At 51.1% G+C, this 25,377-nt stretch overlaps 1 protein-coding gene across 3 annotated transcripts in view; it reads right to left on the bottom strand.

The window, feature by feature from the left end:
- Positions 1-12,770, bottom strand: part of Acp6 (acid phosphatase 6, lysophosphatidic) — a 29,820-nt gene extending 17,050 nt beyond the window's left edge. The window contains exons 1-7 of one of the 3 annotated variants that reach the window (XM_046425760.2): positions 12,353-12,448; positions 8,622-8,703; positions 6,329-6,457; positions 6,096-6,226; positions 5,705-5,784; positions 2,410-2,497; positions 1,549-1,681 (exon numbers count right to left, since the gene is read on the bottom strand). In XM_046425760.2, the coding sequence (XP_046281716.1) occupies positions 1,549-1,681; positions 2,410-2,497; positions 5,705-5,784; positions 6,096-6,226; positions 6,329-6,457; positions 8,622-8,651 (591 nt within the window). In that variant the 5' untranslated portion in view covers positions 8,652-8,703; positions 12,353-12,448. Of the gene's footprint in view, positions 1-1,548; positions 1,682-2,409; positions 2,498-5,704; positions 5,785-6,095; positions 6,227-6,328; positions 6,458-8,621; positions 8,704-12,352 lie in introns of all 3 variants that reach the window. The other 2 variants (XM_046425759.2, XM_046425757.2) reach the window with 2 other exon arrangements.
- Between the last annotated feature and the right edge of the window lie 12,607 nt (positions 12,771-25,377).

Below are 25,377 nucleotides of genomic sequence, written 5' to 3'. Positions count from 1 at the left end.
TGTGGCTCAGCGGTGGAGTGTGCATCTAGCATGTGCAGGGCTGTGGGTTCAATCTTCAACCCCACATAAAAATAAATAAATAAAATAGATGTGTTATTAAAAAAAAGTGAGCAACCCTCCCTACCCAGAATCCCCCCTACTCATCACCCACTCGACCCCTACTCTCCCAAACACACACACACACACACACACACACCAGGTATTCTAAACAAGTTTTAAAAAACTGATCTAAAGCTGTATGTCTACATTCCTGAAGATCTAGAGCAGGATGTCCATATTCCTGACTGCTCTAGAGCTGGATGTCGTAGTCCTGACTGATCTAGAGCTGGATGTCGTACTCCTGGCTGATCTAGAGCTGGATGTCCGTACTCCTGACTGATCTAGGGTTGGACTCCGTACTCCTGACTAATCTGGGGCTGGACGTCCATACTCCTGACTGATCAAGAGCTGGACGTCCATACTCCTGACTGATCTAGAGCTGGATGTCTGTACTCCTAACTGACCTAGAGTCGGATGTCTATACCCCTGACTAATCTAGAGCTGGATGTCTATATTCCTGACTGATCTAGAGCTGGATGTCTGTACTCCTAACTGATCTAGGGTTGGATGTCTGTACCCCTGACTGATCTAGGGTTGGATGTCCGTACTCCTGGCTGATCTAGAGCAGGATGTCTGCACTCCTAACTGATCTAGAGCTGGATGTCTGTACTCCTAACTGATCTAGAGCTGGATGTCTATACTCCTAACTGATCTAGGGTTGGATGTCTGTACTCCTGACTGATCTAGAGCTGGATGTCTGCACTCCTGGCTGATCTAGAGCTGGATGTCTATATTCCTGACTGATCTACAGCAGGATGTCTGCACTCCTGACTGATCTAGAGCAGGATGTCTGCACTCCTGACTGATCTAGAGCAGGATGTCTGTACCCCTGACTGATCTAGAGCAGGATGTCTGCACTCCTGGCTGATCTAGGATTGGATGTCTATATTCCTGGCTGATCTAGAGCAGGATGTCTGTACCCCTGACTGATCTAGAGCAGGATGTCTGCACTCCTGGCTGATCTAGAGCAGGATGTCTGCACTCCTGACTGATCTAGAGCAGGATGTCTGCACTCCTGACTGATCTAGAGCAGGATGTCTGCACTCCTGACTGATCTAGAGCAGGATGTCTGTACCCCTGACTGATCTAGAGCAGGATGTCTGCACTCCTGGCTGATCTAGGATTGGATGTCTATATCTCGGACTGATCTAGAGCTGGATGTCTATATTCCTGACTGATCTAGAGCAGGATGTCTGCACTCCTGACTGATTTAGAGCAGGATGTCTGCACTCCTACCTGGGTGAGGCGTCCATGACTATTTCCCGTCCCCTCCTCATTGCTCCCTCAGCCCCCATATCCACTCCACCCGTAAGCCTCATCATAGCGGCCTGCACACCAGAGGGCCTCCATCCACTTCTCCCCACCTAGTTACAAGTCAGGAGCCTGTTCATCCAAGTGCCTGCCCCATGGTCACCAAACCCCAAGGTTCAGGGAAAAGTGTCATCCCACCTGTTCAGCAGCCATATTGTCTAAGAGAATGAAGAAGTCCACTTCGATGCTACTGTCGAGGCCCATCCCTTCCTTCACCTCTTTCAAATCCTCTGAGATCTGTGGCTGCGAAGTAGCAGCCTCCTTCCGGCCTCTGCCAAAGCAATTTTTAAAATATTCTTTAAATCATCTTTATGTTGTATAGCAATCAACAGTTTACTAAATGCGTTGCTCAACCTTTTGAGGTCTCCTTCAATCCTCACAAATACCCAGTGGAGCTAGCTGCATTATTCCCATTTTACGGATGAGGAAATTAAGATTCCACGAAGTCAAGTGATTTATAAATGTTAGCAAGGATCAGGAGTAAAATTCATGTCAAACTTTCCAAGTCCTACTCTAGATTCCTGTCGTGCCCACCACCATGCACAGCCCAGGTCTGTCTGGAGACAGCACTTTCTCTTCTATGAACACATCTCATATCGCCTTGGTGCAGCTCAGAATGGCTGAGGACTAAAAGGGTCATCCGCCCTAACCAAGGGACCTGCGTGGCAGCACACCAGCAGGGACGGGGGGCGGGCAGTCTGTCTTCTTGGGCCAGCACACCTGGACTCGCAGGCTGATGACTGGCTCACTCACTACCTTATCCACCTACTCCAGGGACCGAGTGTAAAGTCTGAATGGGGAAAAGGCCCGTTCACGACTGTACAGCACCTCCAGACTCCCTGCCCCTCCGCTGCGAGCCTGCGGCTGTGAGCAAGAGCTCCTGCACTCCCTGGGCAGTGGCAGCAGGAGGCAGCCACGAGGGTGGGTCTGGGCAAAGCCTCAGGGCAGGCAGGGTCTGCCAGCCAAGGTGGGGAGGGGCGCCCTCCACCGGGCAGTTACCTGACCCTCGTCCTCAGGTTCTGGCAGCTTTGGTAGTTGGGGTACAACACTTCCGAGCCTGCCTCCACAGTGTGGATGACGACAGGTCCTAGGAGGAATGGGGTGCACAGGCAGGAAGCGGCTTCACGGGGCTCTTCCCCAAGCCCCACTTCCTCCTCCCCCTCTGTCCACCAGAGAGCTGGAGCACAAGGTCTCCTGAAGGAGAGCAAAGGCCCCAGCGCACACCGGCCCGGCAGAGCGTTCCCACGGCCCGAGCATCGCAGAAAGCAGGCAGCAGCCTTGTTCTGTCCAGCACCTGCCCTCCTGCGGGCCATGAACAGACCAGAGGGGCATGGACCCGCCCGCCCCACTCAGGCGTTCTGAGGAACAGCCTTCAAGGTCTAGAGTTGAGTGTCTGTTCCTGAGTGAAGCATTCTCCTTGATTTTCTTATCCCACACTCCCCTGTCTCATCCCCAACACTCCCTGCCTTCAAGCCCTGCCAGCAGCTAAGTTCCTAATGAAGAATGGGCTATCCCTAATTTGATCAGAACTAGGTATTTTCTTCCCAAAGTTCAATCTCATAGGCCAATATGGCGACTTATCACATAACAATCTGAGAAAGGTGGCCACAAAGCCATAAATCTCCTCAGGCTGGAGTCCTGCCCAAAATAAAGGCCAGCCTTCTAGAAGAGTGGCTAGGAACCAAGGAACCAAGGATCAGACCACAGTGCTCCCATACATAGCTGCTGCTCAGAGATCACTAGCTCTTGTCCCCTCTGGCAATGCCTGGGGCATCCTGACACCCTGCAGAGTCCTGTGGCACTTCTCTTTTCCCACAGCCAGGCCCAATGGCAAAAGGAACATCTCCCATCAGCAGCAATCTGGAATCCACTGCGGTCAGTCCACACAGCACGTAGGTGAGCCTGAGTCCCAAGGAGCTCTTTATTCTCAAATTACCGATGATCAGAACCCCAGGTTTTTAAAAGCAGCCATGGTAACTTTACTAGAATATGAGAATCCAAACACACTTCGTTGGTCTCGACAGAAGGAAAACACACTGACGGTCTGTCGGTTAGGTCTTGAATCCGTAACTAACCCACAGGGCTGCCTTGGGAAGCCACTTTCTTTCTCTAGGGCTCATCTGCAATCCCAGGGGTGGAACCCTGTCAATGATCTCGGGAACCTCGCCCACCACTATGTCCAACAGTAACAGTGCTGATATATGCAAGGTGGTGGTTCAAAGCAGAGTCTATCTGCATGTCCCATGCCCCCTCCTTTCCTATAGTCCCTATGACCTCTCTGAAGAATCCTGGGCTTCTGCATGTACAAAAACACAAAAAATGATCTACATGCACATATCCTTGGATAAGTAGCTGAACCTAAAGGTGACAGCATGGATTTCGATACCAGACTGTTTGAATTCCACCAATACCATTCACCGTTTAGTGTGCCTGGGCAGGTCATTTAGCCCCTCTTAGTTCTCTTATTTGTAAAATGGAAAATGGTACCTTCCTCACAGGGTTATAAAAAGACTTAAACAATATATGCGAAGTCCTTAGAATACTGTTTGGTATATACCAAGTCTTTAGTGCTGGGATTTTAAAAACTGGTAATAATCTAGTATAACGTGGATGACACTACAGAGTATTCCATCTGGAGTCTGCTGCTGTATTGGCACCTTGGAACCACAGTTTACAGTAAAAAGACACTCTAAATAGACACTCAGATATGAACGGAGCCAAGGACTGGCCAAATGGGGCCAGCCAGCAGTCTCTTGCTTCCTCCCAGCCCGCGTCTCCACAGTTCTCATGGAGCTCCCTGGGGCTTCTCGAAGATTTCCTTCCTAAAGCAAAACCCAGTGTGGCACCACTTCCATTCATGGTGGCACCTTCTAGGTTCTTTGGCTCATTCGACTCCCTTGATGCTGGGGAGAGCACAGAAGTAGCTCTAACAGGAGTCAAACTGAAGTCCCCATGTCTCTGAGTGCCATGCATACAGCCGCTACCCAGGAAGCCACACAAGAGACATGTAGGGACCCACTGAATTCCCTGCTGGAACCCTGGGACATCCCCAATTTGTGACCTGCCTGAAGAGAAGGGGTCACCTAAAGGCATCTTTCCTCCTCTGTCACACTTCTGGTGTTTCCAGGAAGAGGGCATTTGCCCTTTTGAAGCTGAGCAAGTGAGGAGCTCCAGATCAGGCCCTGTGGGTGATTCTTGAGCTCACGGCTCTCCAGGAGGGAGGCAGAGCCGTTCTGTTTGCTTTCTGTGGGCTACACACGTCTGTGCTTAGCAGCCAACTGCAGCAAGAAACCAGCCGCAGCACCCAACCCAGCTAGGGATAAGGCAGGCGCCTCTGGCCTGAAGTTCCCATTACGTTACATATTTTTAAAAGTTTGATGAATGTTTTGTTTCTATTTGAGATACTGCTGAAGACGCTAAAGAAAAGAACAATAACCTTTGCCTTATGGCACCCTTTACTATTTTAATTCTGATGAGGTAATGACGATCTGAAATGCAGACCAGGGATTCAAGTAAGTCTGAATCAATAACAAATGATAAAATGCAGCCACCTTTTCTGGGGGGGGGGGGCACCTTGGAACCACAGGGATTGAACTAAGGGGTACTCGACCACTGAGCCACCACCCAGCCCTACTCTGTATTTCGTTTAGAGACAGGTCTCACTGGGTTGCTTAGGGCTTTGCTAAATTGCTGAGGCTGGCTTTGAACTTGTGATCCTCCTGCCTCAGCCCCTCCCCCAGACACTGGGATTACAGGACTGTGCCACCGGGCCCAGCCAAAAATGCAGCCTCCTTTGATGGCCAAAGACCCTAGATATATGGGATCCATGAGGGGAAAAAATGCAGTCCTTGGCAGTAAGAAGTTGGGGAATTTCTGACCGCAGCCATACACAGGTTTATCGTCAAAACTCAACTAAGAAACGCAGCTGATGCTCGGGTCCTACTGTGAATCAGCACTGAGGTGAGGGCCCAGATCAGCACTCTTCTGCCCTCCTCTCTCTTAGCAGGTCACTACTGTCCCCGGGATGCAGACAGCACGGCCCTGGGCAGCCTGTGCAGACAGATGCCTGGGAGGAGAGGCCAGAGCAGGAGGCACACTAGAGCCACTGATGCACGGCCACTCCTGACAGGTCAGGCTGGAGCGGCCAGCACACGGCCAGGCAGCAGCGACCCTGAGGACAGGCACACCCGAGGCCACCTGTGCAGAAGAGAGATCGGGAAACGGACACCGAGAGGGACTTTGGGAGGCCGCTCCTCAAGGGCCAGGGGCTGGCTTGTAGACCCCACAGACAGACCTTCTTTCTGACGTTGGAAAAGCCCAGCCAGCAAACAGCGAGTGGACTCCAGATTCCGATGCATGTTGGTGGAGCGAACACTGGAAAAAACAGAAAGGCAGAGACGCCCCCGGGAGGAAGGCTGAGTCATACACTGCACCACAAGCAGCTGCAGTCTCCGGACACCCAGGGCCCTGAGGTCAGGAAGAGGATTCGCCGCTCTGTGGGATGGCTGTCCCCAGAGGACTCACAGGCCAATGAACGCGACCTCCAGTCACGACTGCTCTCAGGACCACTGCATCAGACAACTCTCCCCCAAACCTCTCTGGGAGAAAACAGGAGCCCCTGGGGTGTCTGACCCCTCACACTCAAGACCTCACTCAGTGCAACATATCCTCTTCTGATGACTCACAAGACCTCCTGCGGGTTGAAAGTTGGCGAAAGGAAGGGGACGTCTTCGACATAGTTCTTCCTCAGCCTCTCTCCCAGGGCAAACATCTGCTGCATGCCCACCTTGGTCAGCTGCCCAGCCAACATGCCCCCCTGAAGTGGGGAAGAAAGAGAATCAGACACCTGCCAGGCTGATCTCAGCCCAGAGAGACCCACTGAAACTCGCAGTGGCCCGGAGCAGGATGCAGTGCTCACCTTCAAGGTCGTCCTGCTGTACTGAGAGTCATAAGGAGAATGTGGTTTCGGGCCACCAGCTAGATCGGTGACTGTGTAATCAAACTGAGTTTGGGGTGGGACCTCTAATAGCTGGGGGTTCCACTCTACCTGTTGTGATCATAAAAAACAAGATATGTTTTTTTAAAAGTTTCTTGAAACTCAGCATTAACATCTGGTGGTCCCATGGAACATTAGGCAGAATCACTCCGACATTAGGCTACAGACCTTCCCGTGGGAGGAAAAGGGAGAAACGACCGACCGACTCAGGATTCCAGGTGTTCTTGGCCCAGGTCCTGAGTGCTGCACTAATACTGTCAGCGGCTACTCTGGCCCTGAGCCCAGGCCGAAGGGGAGAGATGGTCAGTGCCTGGCGGCAGGTGCTTGGCGAGTGCACGATGAGCATGGCCTTAGTGACCATGCCTGGGAGATCTCCTGGGAACCTCTCTGTAGTTTCCACGCCTGGACCCCCACGTAGCACACCACACTTGCTAGTGCCCCCTGTTATTAGTTCCTGCTATCCAATTTCTGAAATAAACAGCTGCCACCAGGAAGCCTTGGCTGCTCCCCACCTCCCTTTATTCCCTGCAGTCTGGCGCTTGCTCCCGCTGTCCTGCAATGGCTCCCAGACATCCCAAGTGGCCACAATCCCCAGCTCCAGCTGTCAGTGACTCTCGCAGCCAGGAGGGCACCTCCACACAACCTGGCAACCTCAGCGCTACCACACCCTCCCAGGCCCAGGACTCCAACTCGTGACTCCCTGCCACACACTATCCCTGCAGCCCTGCTGGCCAGAACAAAGTCGCTCTGAATGCTCCTGCTGTGACCTCCTCCTTCCTTTTTTCACAGTTAATCATGGCCCCTTCTCCTCAGTTCTGAGCCTGGCTTGCGGTTAGCATGGCCCAACCTCTTCTCAGCACCCCCCCCAGGACTTCTTCCCTGCCCTACACACTACCTCTCCAGTCCCACAACTATTTCCTTCAGCACCATCTTCATACCTCCTAGTTTTTCAACGTGATGTTCCTAGAATTTTCTTTCCTGTCATCTGAGAAGACTCCTTTGTTCCGAAAGACTCAACAAGCCTGACCATGGCTCTGAACTTGTATAGCGATACTGGTGGCTCCTACTGTTCTAGGAGAGTTCCTTCACTGGTCTGTCCTGTTCAGTAGATTTAGCTTCCTGAGAACAGAGACTCGGTCATTTATTGACCTTTATACTCTGAAATCCTAAGAAGGGCGGAGCACACCATACATGCAATTAATAACTCTGACCATCTGCCAGATCCTGTGGAAGATATCAAGCTTGAGATAATTTGGCCCTGTCTTTCCCTGATTTTCAGATTAATAGAGGAAGCAAACTCTGAATCTAAATGACATACTAAAAGGGAATGTGTGCTATAAGAAATCAGATGAAGTCCATTGTAGTTCAAGGCAAAACAGACATTCTCTTGTGGCTGAGGATTCAGGGAATATTTCACAGAACGGATCATATGTGAAATGAACAGAATTCAGACAAGCAACAACTGGGACTTGGGAGTAAGAAGCAGGTAAGAAGAAATGGTGGCATTCAGAATCCCCAAAATAGCTAGAAAATTGGAGCAAAGTAGAGATACTAAAGAATGTATATGCAAAGAAGTAGTCTAGTTTGTCTCAAACTGGGAATGGTTTCCAAGCCTTTTAATTAGCAAATGCCAAGTAAAGCTGAATATTCAATTTGTACATGTAAATGCAAAAACTGGAGTTTCTCCAGCTGCAGGAGGAATAAGAACCCGGAGCCCCAGGCAGCCAGCCCCCGGCCCACAGCTCCAGAGTAGTTCAAAAGTCACGGGTATAATCACTATTGGACTGGGAAGACCAGATGCAGGAAAGTCAAGTTTATGATGTCTGCCATAGTCTCCATGAGTACTGTTGGTCACCTCTTCACTGCTATCACCAAAAGGCCTAAAAAGAACGATTTAGAGAAGGAAAGGTTTATTTGGGACTCACAGGTGCAGAGGTTCAGTCCATGATCGGTTGGCTCCATTCCTCTGGCCCAACGTGAGGCAGACCAGCGGGGTGGAAGGGTGTGGTGGAGCAAAGCTGCTCAGTGCTGGCAGCCAAGAAGCAAAGACAAGGCACCAGAGACAGAATGCAAACCCCAAAGCATGCTGCTAGTGACCTACTGCCTCACTTGCCGGTCAGCACCCAGCACAGCAGCCCCCCACCCCGAATCGCCAATCCATGCAACGGACTGATGCACTGATCATGTCACCATGCTCATAATACAATCATTTTACCTCTGAATATTCCTGCCTTGTCTCACCCATGAGATTTCAGGAGATACCTCAGTCCAAACAATAAAGGGATCCAAGATCTCACCTAAGGCAGCAAGAACAGAGGCGGTAAATGTGAGACATCTGAATCAGTAGGTGAAAGTTTTATTTTGTGGCTGGGTTGGCAGTGACTAGGGAAAAAGAAAGGAAAAGTACTACTCTGACTCTGAGCCTGTGTACCTAATGTGGAAAGGGTAGAGGAGGTGCTCCCTGACTACCACTAGGGCAGAAGAAAGCGGGGAACCTGCGCTCACTTAAGTTTGAGTGAAGTCCTCTGTGCTCCCAGTGCTCCTGCACATCCCCGTCATTGAAGTGTTCTCTCTCTCCATCACTACACTGAAAACTGACATGAGCCACCCTTCCCCAGGTCAGAGACCTAAGTCCACAGGGCCATTCAGCTTCACTGAGAGAGCTCTCTGCTTAGCGGCCTTTGTGGTTCCCAAGAGACAAGTCCTGCAGTGCACGTCACATCAAGTCTAGAGCCCACTCCCATCCTCTTTCCTCTTCTTAACTTAATGATAAAAACTGACTTGATAATCCTCCTTATATTTATACTCCATTATACCCCATTTCCAAAAAGAAACAGATGACAGCAATACCTAGAATCTAGTAAGACAACCAAGTCAAAGTAGGTAAGAGACAGAACCAAATAAGCATAGGGGCAAAAACAGATGCAGTAGTCGGTTACTAAAAATGCATCTATCAAAAATCCATACAGCTCTCATAGGTGGACCGCAAGTTTGGCACTAAGCTTTCTGGCTTTTATATAAAAGGAGACATTTGATCAGCTAGACAAGTTTAAAGATAAAAGCAAGCAAACTGTTCAGGAGAAGTACACCATATCTAATGCTAACAGACAAATTCCTCCCAAGGGTCCTCATAAAGAGGAGAGAGTAATATAATGAACACCTTTTCAGTAGTCACAGCAATGAGTTCTGTGGGATGGTTTCTCCCGATTCCCTCAACACAGAGTGATAACATCTCACCAAAGCACATTTCAGTGAAGCCGATTCTATACTGGGAGGGATACGCTAGATTCCAAATAAGAGAAAAAAATTTGCAAACAAAAAACTTCCAGGTGAAGATTTTTTAGATAAAACAATAGTTTTAAACCTGGGTCATACACTGGCATCAGCAGGACATTTTCTAAGAAGTCACTGATGCCTGAGCCCTATTCTGAACCTCCCTGGGTCAATGACGTAGAGTCCAGACAATTCTAAAGTCTCACCAGAGAAGATCTTATAACGTCTGGACACGTGGGCCAATTAAACCAGGATTCTGGGAGGAAAACCCAGGCATCAGTATTTTTAAAATATCCCCACTTGAGTTCGATATCCTACTAAGGTAAAGAAGCATCACTATAGAAAGATGGAGGTACTGGCCTGGCACACTCTTCAGGTGCTGCGTCCTGAACGCCACCTTTCTCAGCTGAGCTCTGGCTAGGTATTAAGTAACAAGACATTATGCTTCCCAGCTGATCTATCTTGTCAAATAAAACCCCAAATACCTTAACAATGAAGCTAGGGTAGGGTGAACTGTCTTTTATAAAATCAGAAGAACCTGCCTGGTGGTCATCCTGCGACTGTCTGCAGGGGAACTAGGGAAACCTAGAATGAGAGTCAAATCTATTCTTTTGAAAGTCTACTTGGATCTACTGTAATGATCAGGAAAACAGCTAATTATGGTCCATAATTTTATTTCCAAGGCACATACTTTTATCAAGATAAGCTAAACAAAGTTATTTAAGCCATAAAAAAACCACTCATATTTTAAACAAGACTACTTTCTAAGGATTTGTAAAATGACTGAAATGACTTGTCATGTGTGTTTATCTATAAACCAATCAGAAATCAGTAAACATGTACCAAAAGAAATTTTAGTTTTTGAATGGCTGCTACATGTCCCACCCGAATATAATTAATATCAGAACCAGAAAGATAGAAAATCCCAATAACCTGTCTATTAAATGGGATATTGAAAAGAAAACCTGAGCAAGGTCTTCCAGAAACAAGTTATAGAGGGCTGATGACATTCACTTGTGGACTAATTTGAAAGAGGGTTGTTTCCACCCCTGGCTTTTATGCACATATTTTATTCTAGATAACCAAACAGTTTTAAAGCATCTACCTACAGTCTGCAGGTATGATCTGGTAGGAGAGGTACTGTGTCTTCTCTTATTGCAAAATGAGACCATGGACTGTGATGTTCCACATTTTGTAGTTAGAGAGAGATGATGGATGAAGCTGGTGTGCTAAGCCATAAGGACCCCCTCTTCCAGAAAGGCATGACACCCATCACACACTGGCTCAGGAGAAATCTCTAAAAGAAACTAAATCTTTCTACAGGGCTTCGGGGAATACATGCACTGTACATACGAGGCCCAGGTCTAGACAGTCAAGCTTTATTCTTTGCTACCACTGATAACCTGTCTTTAACATGAAAAAAAAAAAAAAAAAAGAAAGTGTGTGTGTGTGTGTGTGTATTCCTATCAATTACTTCCCAGCCCTCTGTAACAAGAATAAATGGGGAAAAGTGGGGGTAGAGGTTGCCCAAGAGATGGGTCATGTGTTTACAAAATGATAAGGAACTTTGATGATCTGATGGAAAAAAGCCAGGTAAGGGACTGAATAAAGACCAAAGCATCAAAAAATAAGAAATTCCAGTACCAGACAGAAAGTAGTGTAGCCACAGAAAGGCTAACTAGAAACCCACATATGTTAAGCGCCTGCTAAAATATATTTGAGAAGTACCTTAGAGATCTGCTTTAAGTGAGGCCTGCTTTGAAAACTGGGTTTTAGTGTACAGTGTGAAGAGTTCAACTCTCTCGGTTTTCTCTAGAAAGCAACTATGACCATGAAGATGGACAACCTGTTTGATTTGCTCCAACTTCAACTTAAGCATCTCACAGTAGGCATTCCAGTGGGACTTGGGGACCTGCGTACAGGGAGGCTAACCATAAAAAACATGGAACTATGTGTGCTCTGAGGCTAATTAGTCATCGTTAACCCTGCAGAGTTCAAAGCATCATACCCCCAAAGCGACCACAAGCCCTTCCACTAACTACAGGTCTAGAAGCCTGAAACCAGAGAACCGGGACACAGCGACTGTCACCACGTCTTCCTGCGACCTCCAACCGCCTCCAGCTAACCCTGAAGAGGGGTCCTGGAACCTCTCCCAAGGCAGCCCCTGAGGTCCCGTTAGGAAGGTCCCTGACACAGCGCGACGGTCCCCGACAGCACCGAGGCGGCCGTCCCGGCTCGAGACAGGCCACTTTGCGGCCCTGGCGCTCCGCTGACCGCTGGCCAAAGGGCCCCCAGGCGAGTCCCGGGCTCCTCCGGAGGAGCAGCGGCGCCGCAGCTGGGGGCGACCCTGGAGTCTGGGGCGCGCACGGCCGGAAGGGCCGGCGGGGGGCGGGGGACGCGGGGCCGGGGGGCGGGGAGCCGGGGGCGCGGGGAGCGCGGGGCGGGGAGCGCGGGGCCGGGAGCGGGGAGCGGGGAGCGGGGAGCCGGGGGGCGGGGAGCGCGGGGCCGGGAGCCGGGGGCGGGGAGCGCGGGGCGGGGAGCGCGGGGCGGGGGGCGCGGGGCGGGGGGCGGGGGGCCGGGAGCGCGGGGCGGGGAGCGCGGGGCGGGGGGCCGCCGGGAGCCGGGAGCCGGGAGCGCGGGGCGGGGGGCGGGGGGCCGCCGGGAGCCGCTCACCTGGCCCGCGCAGGGCAGCGGCCGCAGCGGGCTCCGCGCGCCGTGCCGGAACACCACCTGCACCTGCTTCAGCTCCAGGTGGCCGCGCGCCTCGGGGCGCAGCTCGCCCGGGGCCGCCCGCCGCGCGCGCAAACAGCAGGCCAGCGCGGCCAGCGCGCCCGCCGGGGCCCACAGCCGCGCGCCCAGGGCGCGGGCCGCCATGGGGCCGCCCCGAGAGCGCGGGGACCGCGGTGAACACTCCGGCCCACCCGACGGGCCGCGCCTCGCCCTCGCCCTCGAGTCCTCAAGCCCGCTTTCCAGTCCGGTCCCTGCCCTCCTGAAGGACAGGCCCCGGCAAGAACGGCGGACGCCCCACAGACGGCCGGTTCCACCGGCCACAGCTCCCAGCCCTCCCCCGTCCGGGGCCGTCTCTGCCGGGCCCCGCGGAGGAGCGCGGGAAGTGGAGTCCCCAGGCGGCGCTCGGCGGGCGCCCTCCGCCCGCGGGAACTACAACTCCCACAAGGCCGCGCGCCGGGACTCCGCCGGGCGGGGCGGGGCGGGAACCCGCGTGGGCAGGTCTGGGCTCGGGGGCGGGGCGGGAGCCCGCGTGGGCAGGTCTGGGCTCGGGGGCGGGGCGGGAACCCGCGTGGGCAGGTCTGGGCTCGGGGGCGGGGCGGGAACCCGCGTGGGCAGGTCTGGGCTCGGGGTTGGGGCGGGAACCCGCGTGGGCAGGCCTGGGCGGGGCGGGAACCCGCGTGGGCAGGTCTGGGCGGGGCGCGAACCCGCGTGGGCAGGTCTGGGCGGGGCGGGAACCCGCGTGGGCAGGTCTGGGCGGGGCAGCGAACCCGCGTGGGCAGGTCTGGGCGGGGCGGGAACCCGCGTGGGCAGGTCTGGGCGGGGCGGGGCGGGAACCCGCGTGGGCAGGTCTGGGCGGGGCGGGGCGGGAACCCGCGTGGGCAGGTCTGGGCGGGGCGGCGGGAACCCGCGTGGGCAGGGCGGGGCGGGAACCCGCGTGGGCAGGCCAAATTGGAGCACAAGAACGTGGACCTAGGAGGGACGATGGATGTGGAAAGGCATCACCAGCTCCTGGCCAGGGGGGACTTGCCTCAGCTGTGAGGACAGTGCCCGCACAGAGTGTCCCCTCACCCGGGGTCATTTCTTTTGCTTACAGCTGAGTGAGGTGTGGCCAGGCCACTCTGCCCCAGTGTGGGACACGCTTGAAGGCCATGCTTGGCTGAGGCTCCCTTAGGTCTGCACTGCGGTTTAGCCTCTGCCTCTGCTAACCCCATCCTGCTCCTTCTGGAGGTCGAGATCCCGGGTAAACATGGAGCACCAAGCTCCAACTCAGTGCTACTTTCAAAGAACCAGCCTGTGGCCGGGAACTTAGAAATCGCCTAATCCAAACTCTTTTCAAAATAATAAAGCTTGTTTTTCCCCCAAATTCAAAAGTATTCTCCCTGCATATAAAATGAAGTGTATATTTAAGTAGAAAGAAAAGAAGTCACAGTGTTGGCAGCCATCTTTGGAAACATTGCCATGATCTTAAATGATGGTCACAACCTGGACCACATCAGCACTTACTGATGCTTGGGTAACTGTCATGTTTCCTGGCTCTGCCCCTCATTTCTCACTAGCATAAATATCACAGCAAATATCTTTGGCCTGCATGTTTTTATGTATTCTAAATTATCTTCTTAGGCTACATTACGGGGTATAGAATTACTGGGTTAAATGGCATATTGTTCCACCAGCTCTCGACAGACAGTTCTCCCAAGAGGTTGAACCAGTTTTCATCATCAATAGAATTCACAAGGGCAACAGGGTGACCACTTCAGTGCTTTTACCCTCTCATTTTAGAGAAGAAATAATTACTGGTTAGATACTCATTGGTGACAGGGCTGCATCTCTTGTGTCTTACATTGCCTTTGGCTGAATGTGTCTAAAACCTGGAAGGTTTGTAAAGCAAACCTTCCCGTCAGTGCTGTCGGGTTGGGATGCGAGCTCTTAGAAAACAAGGGCGGGAGAGGGCGAGCACGCAGGGGAGTGCAGAGCTCCCTCCCCAAGGAGCCACGGAGATCCCGGGTGGCCCTGAAGAGCACCAGCAGAAGAGGAGGGGGTCCATGGGCCAGTTGGGCCACCTGTCTCCAGCGTGGTGTCTGTGTGTGTGTGTGTGTGGTAGAAATGGATCCACAGGACACGTTACTTCATCTCACACAGTGTAACAGTCTATAACGCTCTTCCGTGGCCTGCTTCTTTTTTTACTTAATATTTCATAAATTCTCCATGCTATTAAAGATCTTAATAGTGTACAATTTGTTAAACAAAATAGGTTGAGATAGGTACTAATATTTCCTCATCCTTAAAGATGAGGAAACCGATACACAGATTTTTAAAAAATACTTCTACAAATTCCCAAAACCAGGAAGGGGAGAGACTCATATTTCAACCCAGTTGGGTCTGACTTTAGCACCACGATTCGCCCATCATACTTTGTTGACCCTCAGGACATAAAAACAAATTAAATCCAGCACCAGCCTTCCTTTTTGGATGTCTGGCAGAAGCTCTGGGGAGCAAGGCACCTGTGGCAAAGCAGAGGGCTGAAGTAACAAGCTCATGCAATCCCAAGGCAGCTCCACCGCCTAGACCTTGGGCAACAGGAGCACAAAGATCACCAGTGCTGCCAGTGTAAGCAGCTGAATCTGCTTCAACACGTCTCAGAGGGGAGAGCAGAGTAAGGCCTGCACTCTGTGCTGGGAGCAGATGCCCAGGTGAGCCCGCAGAGCTGGTCACAGGGTCACCCGCTCACGCGGCCCTCAGAGATCTGGACGGCCCCTTCCCTGTGCACCGGGGCCAGGCAAGGTGGCTTAGTTAAAGTGGTCCACGTTTGTTCATATGTTAGATTCTTCTTGGTACCAAAGGAAGCCTTTCACCTTTCCCTCTGGGTTTTTGTGATGAAAACACCTTTAAAAAAAAATGGTATGGTTTGTGAAGTCCCTCTGAGTGCCCAATTCAGGGAGGACATGAAAATCTGCCTACCAGCAAAGGTGCCTCTGACTCAGAGGGTGCTTGCTGCTGGTCGGGGGCACAGGAAGTCCTGCTTCTGTGACTCGCCCAGTACCAGATTGACCCGGAGCTCCTGGGCTTGGTGGGTTGGTTCAAGAAAAATGGTAGAGTTTCCTCGGAAGCTGGGAAAGGAGAGAGAGGAGAGGGAGGGTCCCCTGCCGCCTCACTGTGCTCCACACCCACCTCTCCCTTCCCGGCCTGGTCCAGAGGGCGGAGGCAGAGGGCTGCCGCCTGCCTTCCTGAGCACAGCTGTGGACGGTGCACTGCAGACCTGGGTACCTGAAGGAGTGGGCTGATCATGGAGGAGCTGTGAGAACTCAGAGCACTCGGGAGGAAAGAGTAGAACTCTGAGTCGTGCAGCTTAGGAGGAGAAAGGCTATGCAAGAAAGGAGAAGTCGAGCAAGCAGAGTGTCCAACCAACCGCGCCCCAGCACCCCAGAGGGTTTCCAGGACTCCCGGGCTCAGGCTCTTCCGCCCTCTGAGAAGGCGGGTTGGAGGGCGCTTTGCGAACGTCCCCCCCTGTTCCTCCAGGAGGACGAGCCAGCTGTCCAGATCTCCCAGTGGACCCCCGAGCTCCAGTGCCTTTCCTGGGCCTAAAGTAACGTGCTGATGCTTCAGGCACCTCGAGAGGGGGATCAGGGCTGGGGAGGACGGCAGAAGTCCCTGGAGGAGGGACTCGGACATGGAGCAGCTCAGCCTGTCCTGGGCCCCTCTGAGGCCACAGAGATGCCATCAACTGCGGTGCGAGGAGCGTGTGAGGCACGTGCTGCTCCCTGCGTCACCCGAGGCCCTTCCTCTCCATAGCTGGTCTCGCTGCTGGGTATCCCACCTTCTCCCCGTCTCCTTCAGGTCTGGACTGCACACGCTGCTGCCACGGATTCCCTGAAACCCTGGTTTTGCTATGCCCTCCCCAGACAGAGACTCTCCTATGGTGGAGTCACAAACAAGCTACGCCAGTCCTGCGCTACTGGACCTATTTTGAGCAATTTCCAATATTGAAGAAGGGAGATTTTTATATAAAAATCGGAATATCTAGGCTTTTGAAAAAAAAAATGGAAGATTTGGCAACTCTAAGACTACATTTCCACATTGCAATGACTAGAGTGGCTAGTAACTGTCGCCTTCCAATGAGGCACGGATGAGGTTACCTTTCCATGTGTTGTCTAGCCATTCCTAAATCTTCTCTACTGAGATATCGACTCAAATCCTTTGCCCATTTATGAAAAAATGCATTGCTTATCTTATCAGTCAGAGTTCTTCTTTACGTTTTACTAGACAATTCCTCTTTATTCCAGTATCAGAGTTAATGATTCCTTAAACTTAAACTTCCCCTGTTCAGATTGCCATAAGGTATTACTCTTTATTTGATTTTGACTTGTATAGGTGGCTACTAATGTTCATTCTCTGAAAAGTTGGGAGGATGTACCCAGAATAGAAATTAGGAAAAGAAAAGGCTTTGGAGCTAGACACATGTGCATTTGGGTGCCAGTCTTGCCCCTTCTTTGTGGCCTTAGACAAAGTACTTAACCTTTCTGAACTTGCATGTTATCGTCTGTAAAACAGAAAACTAGTGCTCACCCCACGGGATTTTCTCAAAGATCAGGGATAATAGACACAAATAGAAATGAGTACACCCCAAGGGTAATACTTAGAGATGACTCAATAGATGATGATCAACAACCGCAGCTGCAGGTGATCAGAAACTGAGAATAAGTGTCAGCGTGTCCTCTAGGTAAGAGATCTACTCAGCCAAACTACAGTAGGGGAAAAGGCCCTGTTATTTAGTGAGAGGGTCCTTGACTGGTACTCGCTAGGCCAAAGAGAAGTCAAAGAGGGAGCGGCCAGGGAGGTCCTCACTCACTAGCTGCACTTGGGAGACCACTGTGTGCCTGAGGCCTGGTCTTCAGCTTCCTAGGGTCCATTCTGTGAGCCCCCGTGCGTGCCCAAGCTTTAGGAGGCCGACACACGGTCCCCTTGGTCCTTAGGATAACTGGATGACTCACTGTTTCAGGAATTGATCTTTAGCCACTGCCTGTCGTGAAGATAAAAGACGATTACTCATTCTTGTGTTCAATACAGCCTTATATGGAGACTCAGCCGTAAGCTAAAATGACCAAGTTTCTATTGAAAACGCGTAAATGATAAAATATCACAGGCTCCGCCACAACGCCGATGACAGTGACTGTGTAACTCACCGGTTTTGACATTTTCACATATTCAGGTTTTATGTGTGAGACTTTTTGCTGCCTTGGGAAGACTGAGGCTAGAATCAGGAACAGACCGATGGGGTCAGGGGGTGGTGATCAAGAGGTCCGAGTAGAGGGTAAACCCTAACATGTGGAACCGGGAAACTGCCCGCGGGGCCCCGTGAGCAGGTCCTGCCCTCTGGGAGGGAAATGGGCACTGTTTGAGACGTGTTCCGAAAGGGTCTTCTCAGTGGTCTCTTGGGCCAGGCAAACGGAAGGCAAGTGACCACTCGCTGTCCTTGGGGAAGCCTGCTCCAGATACGTTAAGTGTTCTATTTAGATAATCTGGATGGAGTGTGACCAAATACTGCAGAATTAGGATATTTTTCCTATATTTGGATTTGAGCTGTGGTTTCAGTTATGAAATCTGTGTCTGCAAGAGAGACGCAGGATGGTTGCCTACGCATTAGCACACGCAGAGCAGGAGACCAGGCGACAGCAGCCGTGACACCTGGGCCTGATTCTCCTTCCCACACACCAGCAAACAGATCGGAGAGGACACGGACCGGGTGGTTGGTGTGCCACAGGGTTTTAGGTAGCACAGAGCAGGCCATTTTATCACCAAGCAAGGGCTACAGTGCTCCCTGTGAGAGAACGGGAGATGGGAGCTCTGCCACCTGTGCAAGCAGAGAAATTCAGTGGCCTCGGGCCTGGAGAAGGGGACGTGTGTGTGCTGAAGTGGGGCTAGACTCTGAGCATGGAGGTACAATGGCAGTTGTCCGCTGCTGTCCACTGTGTGCCCTGTTTCAAGATGCCATTTACTGCACCTCCAGATTGGGGGCAGCCACGTCAGGGAGGTGAGATTGGGGGCAGCCACGTCGGGGAGGTGAGATTGGGGACAGCCACGTCGGGGAGGTGAGATTGGGGGCAGCCACGTCGGGGAGGTGAGATTGGGGGCAGCCACGTCGGGGAGGTGAGATTGGGGGTAGCCATGTCGGGGAGGTGAGATTGGGGGCAGCCACATCGGGGAGGTGAGATTGGGGGTAGCCACGTTGGGGAGGTGAGACTGGGGATAGCCACGTGGGGGAGGTGAGACTGGGGATAGCCACGTGGGGGAGGTGAGATTGGGGATAGCCACGTTGGGGAGGTGAGATTGGGGGTAGCCACGTTGGGGAGGTGAGACTGGGGAGAGCCACATGGGGGAGGTGAGATTGGGGGTAGCCACGTTGGGGAGGTGAGACTGGGGATAGCCACATGGGGGAGGTGAGACTGGAGGTAGCCACTTGGGAGGTGAGATTGGGGATAGCCACGTGGGGGAGGTGAGACTGGGGGTAGCCACTTGGGAGGTGAGATTGGGGGCAGCCATGTGGGGAGGTGAGACTGGGGGCAGCCACGTTGGGGAGGTGAAGGAATGTGGCCATGTGCATATTCAAGGCACAGGGTGGAGTGAGCTGCCTGAAGAACTGAGTTACAAGGTGGCAGAGATAAAAGCAGGATCTTGGCACCTTGACGTTCTGAAGTGAGGGTTCTGACCAAAATGACATGGGACAAGCAGGATTTATGGAACAGGTGAGTTTTACCACTAGAAGCACTGAAAGGGAAACCTGATAAAAGGCAGCTGTTGCTATTTGAATATTAAAAGGCCAGAGACTTTGAGCATTTCTGGGCTACCTAAGCACACAGATTTTAGTGCCATAGAGAGGACAAAATCATTGATCTTATCAGAAATAGATGCTCAGTCCTAGAATGATATCAACGACCTAGCCTTCCAGACCATTCTTCATAATGAGCAGCAACACAGAAGTGATATTTTCTGTCCCCCATTCTATCAATGGCCCCCACTTTTCTTTTGCTATTGGGACCCTGAGTGGGTGGAGCACCCTGGTCCAGGGTGCCCTCAGGACTCTGCTCTCTGGGGGTGTCCGACAGCACACCTTGCTCCATGTCTCCTGCGGTTGACTAGATTTGATGCTCTGCTCTGATTCAGTTTCTAATCTTTTTTGGGGGGGAAAGGGCACCAGGGATTAAACTCAGGGGCACTTGACCACTGAGTCCCATCCCTAGCCCTATTTTGTATTTTATTTAGAGACAGGGTCCACTGAGTTGCTTAGTGCCTTGCTGTTGCTGAGGCTGGCTCTGAACTCACGATCCTTCCACCTCAGCCTCCTGAGCTGCTGGGAGGACAGGCGTGGGCCACGGAGCCTGCCTTTGGTTTCTGTTCTTGACTTCCGTGTTGCTCTATCCCTGACCTGGGATCATGAAGAAATGGCTGTCTTTCTGACTGAGGCCTCGACTCGCACTTGTCTTTGACCTTCTTTCTTACTTCTGTCCCCCTTTCTTTTTCTTTCTCCTCTTTGTTTCAGAAAAGGATCTAGGGATGTGTTGACCAAGATTAAATTAAAAGTAAGTGTATAAAAGGAGGGAAAAACAGGGGTGAGGGAAGGGGATACAAAAACAGACCCCTGAGAACCCAGGTTTGGGTCATGAGTGGGCACCTGGCTGGAGATGGACGGGAAGGCGGGGGCTCTCCAGCTGCCTGTGTCACAGAGGTGAAAACAAGCAGGACGTACTAGGAAAAAATCAGAAAAAAAAAAAAAACTAGAAACAATTTCTCAAAGAATGCCGTAAATAAAGTCTGTGTACTGCAATGAAGAGGCCCTCATCAGCGGTCCCCAGGCTGGGCCCAGGGATGGAATCTGTCCCCCGGAAGCCAAAGTGTACGGGGCAGTGCAGGGACAGAACAGGGACAGAACAGTGCCCCGGGGAGTGGGCGTCTCCGCCGCCTCCCCCTGACCAACCCCTTTCTATCTGGGAACTCCCCAGGGGAACGCCAGGAAGCGCAGGACTGGACCTCAGTTCCACCTCCCGAGCGGTATTAACTCCCCAAATGGGACCTCAGACGCTGCCTACTGGGGTTTTTGGACCCCTGCCAGAGGGGACGGTGGGACTAGTGTTGGGACGAGGTAGTGCAACTCAGTGGGGCTTGAGGATTCTTATGGGAGTTATTGATGCTGATTATCAGGGAGAGATAAAAATAGTAGTAGAAGCTACCCAAGGAATTGTCATTCTACACCCCGGGGAGCGTATAGCTCAATTGCTGCTGTTGCCCTTAGCTTCCATTCCTGGGCGCACCCTTTGTGGGTCCCGGGGTGACGGCAACTTTGGCTCCACTGGAACTCCTCAGGCCTTTTGGGTAGCTCATTTGGATTCGCGTCCCAACCTGACCATTGAGATACAGGACAAGGCTTTCAAGGGAATACTAGATACGGGGGCGGATGTCTCTGTCATTTCTGAAAAGCAATGGCCACCTGCCTGGCCCCTCCAGAGTCCCTCAGCTGTTCTACAGGGAATAGGACAGACCCGACCAAAAAGAAGTGCTTCCTTTCTAAAATGGAGAGATGGCGAAGGACGTAGCGGCCATTTCCAGCCCTATGTAGTGACTGGCCTCCCCACAAATCTTTGGGGGAGGACCTACTTCATCAAATGGGGGCTATTCTCACTACCCAGACCCTGAAAGGAAATAATGATTTTGTTAATGATACAATGTTGGACATGGGCTGGATCCCTGGAAGGGGACTGCGAAAGAGACTCGAGGGCAGAATATCACCCCTGGATCCAACAGAACAGGTTACTCGTCAGGGAAGAGACCGGAGAGGACTGGGAAATTTATCCTAGGGGCCACTGAAGTGCGGCCACCTCCACTGTCCATTACTTGGTTATCAGATGACCCTGTGTGGATGGAGCAGTGGCCCCTAACTAAGGACAAATTACAGGCCGCTTCCCTATTAGTTCAAGACCAGCTTAAGTTAGGACATGTGGTGCCCTCTACTTCCCCTTGGAATACCCCTATTTTTGTCATACAAAAGGGGTCTGGGAAATGGAGACTTCTTCAGGACCTACGGGCTATCAATAAAACTATGCAACCCATGGGACCCTTACAACCAGGGCTACCTTTTCCCACTGCGATCCCAAAGGATTGGCACCTTATTGTCATAGATTTAAAAGATTGTTTCTTCTCTATCCCCTTGGACCCAAGAGACCGAAAGCGTTTCGCTTTTTCTTTGCCCTCCACAAACTTTAGGGAACCTTACCAATGGTATGAATGGACCGTTCTACCCCAAGGGATGGCTAATAGTCCTACAATGTGTCAGTATTTTGTAGCTGAAGTTTCACGGCCCTTTAGACAGCAGTTCCCACAGCTCTACCTCATTCATTATATGGATGACATCTTACTGGCAGGGCCCAAGAAAGAAGGGCTTCTCCAATCTTATGAAGTCCTCCAGTCCCTTCTAAAAGGGGCGGGGCTGGTCATAGCACCCGAAAAGGTACAGTTTCAACACCCTTACAATTATTTGGGATATATCATTAATAACATAGGAATCTTTCCCCAGAAACCCCAGTTCCAGATGAATCAGCTCAAAACCTTGCATCAGTGGCAGGCATTCCTCGGAGAAATACAGTGGCTGCGCCCGTCCTTTCATATTCCAACTGGAGAGCTCAAGCCCCTGTATGACCTCTTGCGAGGAGATCCTTCTCCTACGTCGTGTAGAGTACCTACACCAGAAGCCTTACGAGCACTGAGGCTAATAGAAGAGACTCTGCAGGACATGCAGATCACGCAGATAGATTATTCTCTGCCCTTGTCATTTATAGTTCTACCTTCTAAAATTACTCCCACAGGAGTGTTCTGGCAAACGGGTCCCATTTATTGGGTCCACTTGCCGGCTTCTAACCCCCGGGTGTTGACTCCCTTTTATGAGTTAGTTATTAACTTAATTTGGAAGGCTAAATATTTGGGTGATGCATTGTTTGGAAAAACCTTTGACATACTTATTCAACCTTACACTCAAGACATGATACATAAGTTACAACAAGAACATGACCTTTGGTGTCTTTTCCTGTGCAGCTTCAAGGGTCAGATTGATAATCACTTCCCTAAACATAGACTTTTGGAGGGCTTTAAAAGATGTCCCATTATTTTCCCAAAGATTATAAAAGGGGAACCTATTCCAAAGGCCCAAACTGTATATACAGATGGGGCCAAAAATGGATTTGCCGTCGTTTTTGATGGATCTCAAATTCTCCGACAACCTGTGTCAGGTCAGTCGGCCCAAAAGGCGGAAGTTGAAGCTTTAATCATAGCTCTCAAAGTCTATAGCTCTATTCCTCTTAATGTATATACTGACAGCTTGTATGTAGCTAATCTGGCTCTAGTCATAGAAACAGCATCATATATTGGAAAGCAATCCACCATCACAGAACAACTACAGGTAGTTCAGCTTCTCATTTGGGCCAGGCGAGACCCTCTATACACTGGCCACATCTGAAGCCATTCAGGGCTCCCTGGACCTTTGTCAGAGGGCAACGCAAAAGCAGACGCTGCTACTCATGCTGTTGGCCTTTCCTGTGTGACGACCAAATATGATAAGGCCTTACAATTCCATAACAAATTTCACTTAAATGCCCAGTCTTTGCGCTTCCATACGGGATGTTCACGAGACCAGGCTCTACAAATTGTCTCATTATGTCCAACCTGTGCACCATTTGTCCATTCTCCTTCCCTTGGGGTCAATCCAAGGGGCTTACAACCTAATGCTATCTGGCAAACTGATGTTACACATTTCCCTAGTTTTGGCAAACTCTCCTTTATACATGTTTCTACTGACACATATTCTGGCTTTATTTTTGCCACCTTACATGCTGGAGAAAAGGCTAAAGATGTGATCAGTCATCTTCTAAAAGCCTTTTCCTCCCTGGGCACCCCACGATGCCTCAAGACTGACAATGGTCCCGCATATGTAAGCCAGGCGGTTCAACGGTTTTGCACCCAATGGGAAATTAATCATAAAACTGGAATCCCTTATAATCCACAGGGAAAGGCTATCGTGGAACGAGCCCATCAACATTTAAAAACTTATTTACAAAAAACAAAAGAGGGGGAGATATACCGGAGCTGTCAGGGACCACAAGCACTTCTAAGTATAACTTTATTCACTTTAAATTTTTTGCTCGTCGACTCTAAAGGCCGCTCGGCGGCACAACGCCATTTTTCTTCCCCTGATTTACAGCAGGCACAGGTGAAGTGGAAGGATCTCGCCACAGGGCAGTGGCAGCCACCAGCTCCGCTCCTGGCGAGGGTAAGAGGGGCCGTGTGTGTTTTTCCTCCAGGAACTGACAAGCCCATCTGGGTCCCAGAGCGTTGTGTTAAACCCGTGCAAGAAAGGGAGGAGGTGGTCGACTTTCAAAATGAATCTCCCGGGATGGCTCCTGGTTTCGTTGTTCCCTCTGACAACGATAAAGGGTGAGGAGGGGCAATGGTGGGCGGTAGCCCGAGCTTGGCCTATGCCACTGCCAGTGCATGCTAATTCTAGCTTTCTCCCTACTCTTTTCTCCACTTCATGTGACCTGAATGCACCTTGCCTTACACCCCGGGAAGATCCCATTACTCCTTTTAATGGGTCCCGTGTGTCCCTCAAGGGAGTTTTTTGCTTTACTATGACCAACCACAGCTGCATTTCTCTCCGCGTTAAAAATGTGACTGTTTGGGAAAATCCCATGCAGGAAAGCAAGGTGTCAGATGGCATGCTTTTAGCTGCGCTCACTCAAGTAAGCCAAGGACAACAAAGTGGCTCGGGTGGCATTTCTAATGGGACACTAAATATTACTACCCTAATGACAACTTCGGAAGTGGTAGTACCCATGACACCAAAAAACAGAACTTCTAACGCTACCCGTTTCCGAGCCTCTCCCTTGTGTATTCCTAATAAAGAATTCCCTCCAGTCTTTACGCCCTGTCAGGGCTCGTCTTGGAGCCAGCGTCAGATCACTGATGGATTCTCCTTTTCCCCCTCACTAAAGAGGTTCGTTCTTAATGCCTCTGGTGGTAACTCTTCGGTTGGGGATGGCTGGGCCTGGTTTTAGTGGCTGGTGGCAAATGCACGGAGGGCCACGGCGGATATTTCCGCAGTGGCGCAATTACGGGGAACTCGGGACTGGCTTCATAATGTTTCTGGGTCCGTCGCTGGGACTCACAATGGCCGGAGGAGCTTCACACCTCGTTCTTATAACTCCTTATTTACTAATGCCTCTTTGCCTCCTGCCCCAGTTTGCCTTCAGTCCCCTTTCCTGTTTCTACTGGCTAATGACTCCACCAAAGATTTTCTAGACTGTTCTAATGTCACCTGTTATTTGGCCGAATGTTGGAATGCCTCTTGGTCCGTGGCAGTAGTGATGAAAATTCCAACCTTTGTGCCGATTCCTGTTACTGCCAATTCTGACCATTTTCCTCTTGTCAAGCTGCTAAGACAGCGTAGAGATTTTGGAATTACGGCGGCCATAGTTACCGCTGTTGCAGTTTCCGCAGCCGCAGCTGTTACAGCTGGAGTAGCCATGGCCAGCCAAGTACAAACTGCTGCCACTATTAATCAAGTTATTCAACAAACATCCACTGTACTTGAATCTCAAAGTAAAGTCAATCAACATATTCTACCTGGGATTTTGGCTGCTAATCAAAGGATAGATCCGCTTCAAGCTCAAGTTGAGGAATTGTCTGATCTGGTACATTTGGGTTGTATTGATCAACGTGCACATTTATGCATAACCTCTGTCAGATTTAATGATTCCAGGAATGCTTCTCGCATCATCGGAGAATATCTATCCGGAACCTGGTCCTTGGAAGCAGAAAACTTGATCCAGTCTCAACTGACTCAGATTGCTGTTTTGAATAGCACCCGTGTCGAACCAGTGACTCTGGGTCAACTCACCAGTTGGCTGTCCTCTGCCTTTTCCTTTTTCAAG

This window comes from Marmota monax, unplaced genomic scaffold (assembly GCF_021218885.2).
Source record: "Marmota monax isolate L192 unplaced genomic scaffold, Marmota_monax_Labrador192_F-V1.1 WCK01_AAM20220418_F8-fsc00320, whole genome shotgun sequence".
Taxonomy (NCBI): Eukaryota; Metazoa; Chordata; class Mammalia; order Rodentia; family Sciuridae; genus Marmota; species Marmota monax.
Note: the sequence above shows the minus strand (reverse complement) of the source record. Positions and strands in the feature narration are given on the sequence as shown.